This window comes from Dufourea novaeangliae, unplaced genomic scaffold, assembly GCF_001272555.1.
Source record: "Dufourea novaeangliae isolate 0120121106 unplaced genomic scaffold, ASM127255v1 scaffold8, whole genome shotgun sequence".
In the NCBI taxonomy this organism is placed as follows: domain Eukaryota; kingdom Metazoa; phylum Arthropoda; class Insecta; order Hymenoptera; family Halictidae; genus Dufourea; species Dufourea novaeangliae.
The window spans coordinates 12,428,701-12,439,944 of NW_015373923.1; the positions used below are offsets into that span (position 1 = coordinate 12,428,701).

Below are 11,244 nucleotides of genomic sequence, written 5' to 3' on the forward strand. Positions count from 1 at the left end.
AGAAGCTCATTGTCGGGGGCACATCTGCTGCGCGATTGCCGAACGATTGTCTCGCAAGCTTAGGAAACTCGCTCGTGAAAAAAGGTAGCTTAGCAGCGGGACGAGGAGGCACGCCGGTGGAGACATGGACACGCGTGTCCCTTTTGTGGAGATGGTCAGGGGGACGGCTGTTGTCGTGTTGGCGATATAACTTTCGCAAAATGCCAATCTGTGTGTTAACAATTTGGATCTTATTTCCATGAGGCGAGCGGACGTCCATATTTATTTTTGTAGGAAACACAGAGAACAGTAAACACGACACAGAATTAAAAAATTAAGCAGAACGATGCGTTTTATTTTCTTATAGATGGCAGACTGATTGACAAGGCCATGCTATTCTTGTTTTTAACACATAATGGATGAATCTTGAACAGTCGACCTGAAGGACTCGCCAAATGCTCGAAATCAATATAATGCAATATACAAGGTGTTTTGTCTACATTTTATTATTGTTGTTGGGGACGATTTTTTTTTAAAGTAAATTTCAGTATTTTAATCGTGGGAAAGTAAGATTAGAATCGCCTGTCAATGACATCAGTCTCTTACCCCCGGAATACCGACGATTCAGTGGTTCTGCGGAAGCCCAAAATGGGTCAGTATTGACCCATACGCATCTCCTTTCTTTTTTATCGTTTAGGTACGTAATTCTTTGCTTATAATAACTGACATTTCCAACTATAAAACATGTAAATAACCAATCGATAACCAAAATATGAGTAAATTAACTGCCTTTTGATTGTTTTTAAACACTGTGATGTAAAAATCACAAAATAAAAAAAAAGAGATATTCAAGCTCAATTTATATAATAATCAAACAATTCTACTGGTAAAAAATTAATTACCAGCGTATACGTCTTTCTTCGAGATACAGAAGTGAATACTGACTAATCTAAAGAATTATTTTCATCGAGACATCCGAGTCGCTTTGTCAGTACGATGAAGCTGAACTGTCCAATGAAGTTCTCGAAAACATAAATCAAAATAAACCCGGCACTAGGGTCCGTAGGTTAATATCTGTTTTACGACTAATAACTGTTAACTATTTCTCCAGTACTGACAGAATCATTCGATTTATTATTTTTGTATTACCTATGAACGTATGATTAACGAAAAGACTAATATCCGTTATACGTATAGTTCATTGTATTATATGGTTTCTACAATGTCATTGGAACATTTTATTGCTTTTATACTTTTCTCTATTCATTCAGCATGAACAATCGATGAATCTCGTGTGGTTAACTGTATTACATGCGCCACGACGAGCAAGCACTGCTACATACAGCTGTCCCCTGAATTTTCTAGTGTCCTGAAAGAAATTCCAATTACGTTCCGCCATAATTTAAACGCGAGACGCTTCCACCCCGAGAAAATGATCTAATTCGTATATCCATACGCCGGATACCCTCGGATGTTCCGCGGAAAAATTCATCGTTCATGAGCCACGAGCCGTCACCCCTACCGAAAGGCGGCACATCGGATATCACCCCGTTCCCCCTAACACCCTTCAGTGAGTCCAACGCACCGCTTCGCCGGTCGTAATCAACAACACACCGTCGGCGGCGGCTGCGGCGGCAGGCGAGCGACCCCTTAAGCTCGCGTCGGAAATACGCGGGTGCCCACGGAATACATCGTACTTTCGTTGAGTGGCCGTGACGGAAGAGAATGAAGTAATCACTTGTTAACTTGTATTTTAATTACTTGATTTTCCGGGCCGCGGTTGCCGCCAGCCTGGTTGTCGACAACGACGCGTACGTACTACCAACCGGGGCGACCATCGACAACGGTGGCAACCGCGACGACGACGCTCGTCGCGTTTGCCGCTGCAAGTCTGAGTGCAGATGGCGTTAAAGTGTTAATTACCAATTAAGAAGGGTGCACAGGGTGCAGCATCAAGACCCTGCGCGACACCTTTTTGAACGCGCCCTCTGAATGGACGTTTACGCCCTGACGGGCAAACGCGTGTACTCACCCATCCATCCGCGCTCATGAGCCACACACAACCGCGCACGTGTGCGCACACAGATAGGTGTATATGTACACAGAGGAGGCCACGCATACCCGTAGTACGATTCGCCCAGAGAGAAGACGCGCGTCTGTAGAAGGTCTACAACTCGGTTACACGCGCGCGAGATGCGGCACCAACGACACGAGACGACGCGACACGACGTCACGTGACCCGTGCGTAGAAGCGTGACACCGGAACGCGCGCGCGACGCGACACGCAGCCACGGGAGCGAGCGCGCGCGTGGATGCTTAATGTTCTCTGGTTATATGCACTTTCACGCCTCGTGCCTGTTATCCGTGAGGATAAAGTAGAGCGCGCCGGCACGACGTTACTCTCGAATTCTTTGCAAGCTTCTTCTTCCGCACCCTCGCCGCGACCGCGACGGTTTTTCCAGGTGGCTGTGACGCCATCGGTCGCTCGCACAAAAGCGGCTACGCGTGAATTTATCTCCGGCGATGGCAGTTGAATGCGCAAGTAAACGTCGCATGTGGAAATAAAGAAACCCACGGCCCATCGTTGTCACTTTCCTTCCAGCACGTAATTAAATGCTCCTTTAAATGTTCCTGAAGTCGAGGCCTGTGGCTTCCATACACGTAATTTGGGGTTTTTCGGAGGACAGTCTGTAATTCTCGTTTGTTGATATTGTTCGTGTACTTTTTCCTTGTGTCATTCAAATTAGGAGAAGGAAATATGGTTCTGAATTAATTCTTATTCTGTAGGACATTGAAATTCACAAATCTGGTAATATTACAACCCTAAAAACAAACATACGAGTACATAATTTTAAAACAGTTTGTACGTTGCATGGGCTGTGTTATAAACATTCGTTTAGCTAACACATCACAATTCGTTATCATTCTTAATTAAAAATCAACTGAACCACAGTATACAAGTAATTACTCAAATGTCTGAGAATCGAATTGAAAATAATTCATAAATCCTTTGAGGTGTAACTATAATTTAACAGTATATGCGGTACAATAAAAAAATTAAATAAGTTTCCTTCAAATACATGCTTACAAATCGATTGCAATTTCAAAACGTCGATACCTTTCCCTCGAGGATACATTTAAAGGATGTAGAAATTTGTTCCCAGCTCGGCCACAGCTGTTTCATAGAGGAAGGGGGACAAAGCTTTCAAGGTGATCGACACCGGAGCCGACACTTTGCGAATCTTGGCAGATTGTCGGCTGTTTCTTAAGCGTCTTCTCCCCTTCGAGGGAGTCGTCCGTGGGAAAGTTCCGCCAAGAAAGCCGGGCGAGGGGTTGAGATTTTAAGGGTCAACTCCGGTCTTGGGGAACCGAGGTGTTCTGCATTGTCGAAGGTCGACCGACTTGGTATAACCGTTAAAAGGGAGCCGGTTGGTTGGCTTAAGAAGCACGATTGAGGATCTTTGAATAGAACCAGGGGAAGGGGAGAGTATAAGGCGAGAAGACGCAAGTCGTCGTTACGCCCAGAGTCATTTTGCGGCTTGGAAATCCACACGATTCCATATCGCGATTTTCCTCCTAGTCGACGTTCCGTTACCCCTTGTTTGCCGAGTCAAAATGCAAATGGGCTTCTCTTTGGTTGAACGAGACGACGTAAGTCACCTTGTCAACCCTGCGTTCCCCGAGCAGAAACGGAAGTCAAGAAAAAAAATAAGGGATCGATGAGGATCGAACGTATCGTAAAGAAGATACTCCTATTTCTTTCACGAATCGACCCCAGTGAGTACGGAGTGGCGTAAAATTACAAAAAAAACACCCATGCGCTGATGTTCCCCCTTTTAATTGGTACTCTCGCCTATACGGCGTGTAACCCGTTACAAAAGAGACGCGTCGAAACAGCAACTCGCGACGATAAAGATCACGTATGAAGGAGGTGTCACGTCGACAACCATCATTGCCATTAAACGCTTCAATACACGGCACCTCTAAAGCTCTCATTGTTGCCTCACCTGCGTTGCAGAACGCGTCGCCGTGACTAAAAAGGAATTCACGAATTTGCGGGTGTCGTGCCTCAATTCGCGGTCCTTTGTGCGGGGTAGCAGGAGGGGAACATGGTGAGGGAGAAAGAGGAAAAGAATGGAAATTCAAGAAACCCTCGAACAGCATGACTGTTCTGTCGACGATATTCATAAACATTTGATACATACAGAAGATGGAAAATATTAAAGAAAATATTTAGTAAAAATCGTTAAATATTGTTAGAAACATCGTTGAATTATATTACGAAACCAACTCTCATTAACACTTTGGCCGTTCTGTACCCTTCCTCCCCAGAAAAAGAATCTCTCTTACGGGGCTAAGGATCGCGAGAAACGCGACGTAACGATTTCCGTTCGCGGCAAGGGCTAATTATTCCCTCCTCGAAGACACCCCGCATCTTCATCTTCTTTCTAACCACCACCTCCCTCGCTTCCTCTCTTTTTTTTTCGGTGGCAAGAGCAGGTCGTAATTAGATGCTAATAATCAGCACCCTCCAGGAGGATCACGCTCTTTTCCTCTGTTTCTGCTCCCGGCTCTCTCTCTCTCTTTCTCTCTCTCTCTCTCTCTCTCTCTCTCTCTCTCTCTCTTTTTCTTTCTCTCTCTTTCTCTCTTGACGTCGACCCGTTGCAACGGGGCGCAAGAAATCCCAAGCCCCTGAAGAGCTTATTATTATCCTAATTATACAATACTATAATGAATGACTTCGTGGCTCACCCTCTAGCCCTTACTCTCACTATCTTCCTCCCGGTGGCACTCTTCTCCTTTCTCACTTTCCTCCCTCTCACTCCTCCTCCTTTCTTCTCGCTCACCGTTGCTCTTCTCCTCTGCACTTGGTGGTCGAAGAGTGGCAATTCTAGCACTCGGGCTTTTTGTCAAACCGACTACGGAACTAGTCCCATCTCCCTCGCGCCCTTACACCCTATTATGCGACCAACCTCGTCTCTCGTCCCGTTTTCTCTCTGTCTCCTGGTGTCTGTTTTAATTAGGCACTTCGCGGATATATATGCGTATCTACCATGCGGTATTACGTAGGTACATAACCCAGCCAAGCCCAGCCCAGCCCAGACCTAGCCCAGTCTACCTACCATATTCCGCCTATACTCGGCGATCCGACGAGCTTGAATGCGGTTGATGGGTGGTTGAGTAAGGATTATAGACGCAGGTGACACATACACGTTACCTCCGAGAGCCTGAAGTCGGGGGTGGCTCGGTCCTGATGGGTGGATGCCGGTGACGGTTCAAGGAGACGTTGAAATAGAGAGATGGAAAGAGAGAGAGAACGCAGCGAAAGGGAGAGCAGCCGGAAAGGGAGATAGTGAACGAGAACGTGCTACGGCGAAAGGGGTAGAGGGGAGGTGAGAGAGAGAGAGTGAGAGAAAGGGTACGGGACACGATTTTGCAGAGACACACTCCTCTTTCAATTCTCCTCTCTCGTGTGCATAACCTTCTCTGACTGACTGCTGATAAGAGCACGCGAAATTGTCTTAATTGGCGAGAGAGCCAATCTGGAGTGATCGAATGAGAAGAGCCTCTCGCGTTTCTGCCACCTGACTCCTCCTCTCGCCCTTTCTTCTGGTCGCCAGATATATGTAGATCCGGTCGCGATGCACGAAAGATCCCATTGTTTTCTTCCGTTGGTTCGAGTACGTTCGATCGATGAGTGCCATTCCACCGGTGATCTTGTTTTCGCATTTCTCTATCCTGCGGTCTTATTCGTTATCCCGAGTGTCCATGAAATCTAGAGCTGCCTAGATCCTCGGGTTGTCGTTTCGAACTTTCAACTCTTGCGAAGATCATTTGTACCGTCGATCTGAAAGAACAAATAGTCTGTAACAAACCATTCGAAATATACAAAAAGTAAATTGATAAATTATAGGCAGGAGAGGAGATAAAGCATCTTAATAGAATATATCGTCGTCCACAGTGCACCTCGATTCACTCGGTAACCACGACGAATATGGAAACGTTCGACGATTCTCCGACGAGTCGTGCGCGACTCTGCCAGGCGGAAGCAATCTTAAAAATTGCTCCCAACGGCACCGAGCAAAGACCAAGACCCGAAGGTTGAACTGGTTGCCTCACATTGTCGAGCATTCAGGAACCTCGAGTTATACAAGCCGCAGTAGCACTACTGGTTGATTTCCCGCTGAACCGTACTTCTTTCCATCCCCTCGGGATCCAAAGTGCAAGATCAACCTTGCTGCCATTCTCACTGCCATTCTGGGCTTGCTACTCTAGGATACTTTCCACCACCGCGGCCCCGACTTCTGTGTGCGTTTAAGGGTGAGCAGGATAGGGACTCCGGGAACGAAAGATCAAGGGAAGAATGGAAAAAATATCCGGGCACGTAACAAACTCCGCTTACTCGTTCTCCCGACTCTGTCTCTCTCTCTCTCTCTCTCTCTCTCTCTCTCTCTCTCTTTCCATTTCGCGTTAAGTCGTTCGGTGTGTTTACTTCGCTCGACTTGTTCGCTCACGGTACGAAAGAATACAAGGACGGCCCTCTTCTTCGTCGTCGTCTTTCCGTATTTTTCCCTTGCTACTCCCTTTTTTTACTGAAAAGATTCAGTGCTCGAAGAAAACTAGTCTAGAGTAATATGCATATTTGCTTCTATCCAAATGATACGATCCATACTTCTTAAAAATATTTTATTACTATTCTGTATATTTTATAAATTTTAATGTTCACTTATAGTATGATTTAAATATACTTCCAGTATTTAGATCATTTCGCTAAGTTATCCAATCTTTGTTTCGGAAATCATAAAAGACGGAAAACCTTTTCAGGTGACGTTAAGTATACAATGATACCATTAGCGATCTTTTTACCAGAAGTTTACCAACACCTTTCCTGTGGTTGCTCCTACGTAACCGAATGAACGAATCCGACGCGGAACCAGGGCGTTTCAACTGAAAGAAAAATAATTAATTTCTTAATCAGTGGTGGCCCCATTGAAGTCCCGCTGGCAAAGACGCGCCGTACAAAGGATCACGGCGGTTCAAAGTATTCGCTCCTGTAGCGGCGCGCTCCTTTCCTCAGTTTTCGGTGAGATCCACCGAAGCGGAGCCACCCCTTTGCGCGGTGCCACCCCCGCCCCCCCCTCTCCCCTTTCGGCTCCCTGTACGAAGTCGCAGGTCACTATTACTATACAAATTACCCGCCAATTAGTGACTTGCGCTTGTTTTAACTGCGTTAATTAATGAACGTAAACCGGCAAACTTGACGGGAGCTCGATTTTTTCCTTTGCGGGACAAGGAAAGGAGAGGGAAAAAAAGAAGGCGTAACACACCAATTCCACGATGTTTGGACGCGCGCGGGCGCGCCTGCGCCTTCGCCGGCGTGCACCACACACGTCCCTGTGAAAGTCGGCGGCGGTTGCCCCGACGAGGGTGTCGAGATCTTCTTGGACGATACACTGTAACACGTTCTTAATAGTCTCTTTGAACCGCGTCGCTTGCCAGCCGACGAGGAGTTGTACACACCTCTTTGCCACTCTGTCCCCTTCTTCGTTCTTCATCTTCTCCCGCTTGCGTCAGACCACTTTCAGTATCGACCTTAATTAATTATCGGTAGTGCATTAGCATTCTCCGATCCGCGAGAATTAACGTCAGGCACGATGGTGGACAACTCGGAGGGAAAGAAATTATTTTCGCCCCTTTTTTGACGGTTTCAACCCTTTCCCTTCCTTAAGCATGGGAGTCTCTGATACTTTCGTTCGTATGTCTTGGATAATACTGCCCCGCGTGTTCGTTCTTTTTTATCTATCGGGTTGTGTGTCACTATTAATTAACGTCAATTCCCGATGTTTCGCGCATTGGAACGATGAGACATTCGTTTATACAATATTGGGTACTCGCAGAGTAGTATAACTCTTTAGATTAGAGTTATTGGAGAATCATGCATCCTCTGATTAAGTCGCTTTCGTTTTACAGAGAGTTCTACTACATCCAAATGGAGAAATACGCGAGGCAAGCGGTTTCAGAAGGAGTGAAGAACGTCGATGATCTTCGGGTCGGAGGTGACTCGGAAATCTACCGGGTTCTCAACCTCCATTACAACCGAAATAACCACCTTGAGGTAAGATCTCTTTCTTTATTTTCATATAACTTTTTTATAGCTAGTACAACTTTATTAACTGAAATTCTATATACACTGCAATGTTAAATATTCATCTCTATGTCGGATGGATAACTGCTACAAGCAATGGCGACTTTAAAACAACGAAAATAATCTTCCTATTGAATTATATAGAATAAATCTAAAAAGGTGTCCTAAAAAGCAGCAGGACCTAACAATCATAATTTCCAAAATCATTTGTCCGAAAGAGTACTGGCATTATTAGTTAAGACAGTCCAATTATAAACAAATTTTACAAAGGGAAAAATAAACAGAACCATTGGTTAGATAAGGACTCGATAAACTAATAGATAATATTAATATTTTTCATTTCCTAAATTTTACTATATTCTTGTATGTTTATTTTGCATATTCTGCGACTTATTTTTCAACACAATTCTCTCCAACTCGATACCAGATATTAATGATAAAATCCCAAAATTTAAGCTAAGATCGATGCGGATTCGATTTCGGGATTTCGACCACTACAAACTGGAATACATCCTGTTTACACGCCGGTGGCCGGTTACGTTTCCACACTGCAAATCACTCGTTGATCTCTATTTTCCATTGTGAGACGCAATTTACTTTCGTCACGGCTAACGACTCTGATTGTGTATTCGCGGTATCCACGTGACGGCGTGTATGCACGGCGTAAAGCAGCTATTTAATATTATTTAACGAGTCTTCGGTGAAACCCGGGGGCCTTATTCTTTTCCGCACGCGGTCACAATCGCGGCCCGCTTGACGTGTAATTAATTACTCGTATTCGTTAATAACCCAAACGTACTAATTATGAGTGGGGAAACTCTTTGCACCGCGCGCCCGCGCCGCTCGTTAAGCGATACGTAACATCGCATTAATTCTTCGGATTCACAGCTCCTTCGGTGGACCGTAATGAACGCGGAGAAATTATCTTTCGCGCTTATGCACCGGATTTATGCGTTCCCGCCAGCAAACTGTCTGACGATTAAATCTTTGATGCTTCCTTGCCTTATGCAAAGTTCGACCATCGATAATCTTTTTTGGGTGGGTAGGCGGGGATGATGGGACAGACATCGATATGGCTGTTGTAATTCAAAGTTGATAACGTGTGAAGTTTACTGTACAGAATCTCAGATTTCAATATTTCACATGCTTATTAGTAGGGCGATAATTATGGAACGAACGGAAAATTGAGCAAAAGATCAAAATGTTGAATAAATCTTCTATGTTACAATTATTTATAGGTTCTTTACATTTGATTGTATCTGTAACCAGCAACATAAAGATCGAGTATAAAACTTCATCATTTTCACTACACTTTAAGATTACTATTTATGTTCCAAGTAGTAGTTTGTATTTCCCTTTAACTATGTTTTTTGCTTATCGAAGAGATAAACGTTACAAACACCGTAAAAAACACTTGTGATCTATTTCGAGAAAACTTGAAAATTTATTAATACAATTTAATTATAGAAATTCGATAAATAATAATAGTCCACAAATTTGTTTATTGGAATAAAACTTTTTTTCCGTTAATGTATTCTGAAATTACAATTAAAATTATTATTAGTTGTAGTATTAAAATGTTTACACTGACCCAATATTATTTGAATGCGCCAAACGGTTATATTTCATTAACATCGACTGCAAAATTATTATTGTCTCGTGTACCCACGGTTCACGGTAATAGGGGTGCCAATAAACGTAAATACGTCAAAAGTCCCGGGTTCAACAGACTAATCTAACGATTTTGATAACAATTGCAGGTACCGAGCAACTTCAGGTATGTCGTCGAACAGACGTTGAAAGAGTTCTTCAAAGCAATCCAGGGCGGCAAGGACACCGAGCAGAGTTGGAAAAAGTCGATCTACAAGGTGATCTCAAGGCTGGACGACCCAGTGCCGGAGTACTTCAAGACCCCGAACTTCCTGGAGCAGCTCGAATGAATCAGGATGTCGCGTGGCTCTTGCTCTTCGTGGTGCGCGGGCTCATCAGCGCTCGTCGGCTCCCGGTAATACCAAGAAACAGTAAGAGAGATGACGGAACGGCCCAGCGAAGAAGGATCGCATCCGCCATGGGAGGTACACGTCCTTCGCGTAAAGCGCGTTCAGGTATCCTTAAACTAACATATCGCAGAACGAACGTGAGAGAGAGAGAGAGAGACAGGTAGAGAGAGTGAGAGAGAGAGAGCGCGAGAGAAAACGTGAGGTAGACCTTACGTTAGGGAAGATACTACATGGAAGAAACGCAGCGTTCGGATGTGTAAATGGTACGCGTGTGCAAAGGAATGAGAAAAAACACACGCAAAATAACGAACAAGCGACGGAGGCATCGATCATCAACCAGACGACGATGAGGAGTGCCGACAAAGGATCAGGCTGTGACCTAATCACGAGAACAACGTCATCGCGCGAGACCGGGTGGATATATCTCTTTTACGCTTCGTGCCTTCAACAAAAAAAGAATTCCTGACCGAGCGTGTCTCGTATAGATCCCTCGGTACCTCGAGTTGCATTAGCGAGGCCACGAACCTGTCCACCCTGTTTCTCGCCGCGACGACGCAACCATACACCGAGTTATCAAAACGCACCGACTGTCTTTGGTGAAAAACGAAGAGAAACAGGACGAGAGGGCGTGATCAATGAACGGCAAGGATTCATATTGTACACACACACATACTACTTCGAGAGCGTCGAGTATTGTTTCGATTTGTTGCGTACAGTCCACGATTACCGCCTAATTCATAAGGAGTCGTTTTTTGGTGGGAATAGGGATAAGAAACATGTGTAGTGCCCACGACGACGAGCGAATGGGTGGCTTTCGTTCGTATTCGGAGAGAAAGACAGAGAGTGAGAGATAGAGAGAGAGAGAGAGAGAGAGAGAGAGAGAGAGACACGAGGTGCACGGTGTATTATTTTATCCATGTTTTTTCAAAGAGCCGATAATACCGTTATTGTCTAATCGTGGAGCGAGATCCGCTGGACGGATCCTCCGCAAGCTTCCGATTGCGGGGCAGAAGAGGAACCCTTCTTGTGGATCTTCGGAAATGGCTCGGAACGGATGCTTCGCCCTCCGTTCGGAGCCGTTTCAAGCGCACTGAAAACAACGATGGCCAGTTTCACACG

General features: G+C 45.0%; 1 protein-coding gene across 1 annotated transcript in view; it reads left to right on the forward strand.

Annotated features, from left to right (window-relative positions):
• LOC107194718 (homeobox protein prospero) overlaps positions 1-10,065 on the forward strand; it is a 36,896-nt gene extending 26,831 nt beyond the window's left edge. Inside the window, exons 4-5 of the mRNA XM_015584387.1 lie at positions 7,951-8,095; positions 9,886-10,065. Coding sequence (XP_015439873.1) covers positions 7,951-8,095; positions 9,886-10,065 — 325 coding nt within the window. The remainder of the gene's footprint in view (positions 1-7,950; positions 8,096-9,885) is intronic.
• The last annotated feature ends 1,179 nt before the right edge of the window (positions 10,066-11,244 follow it).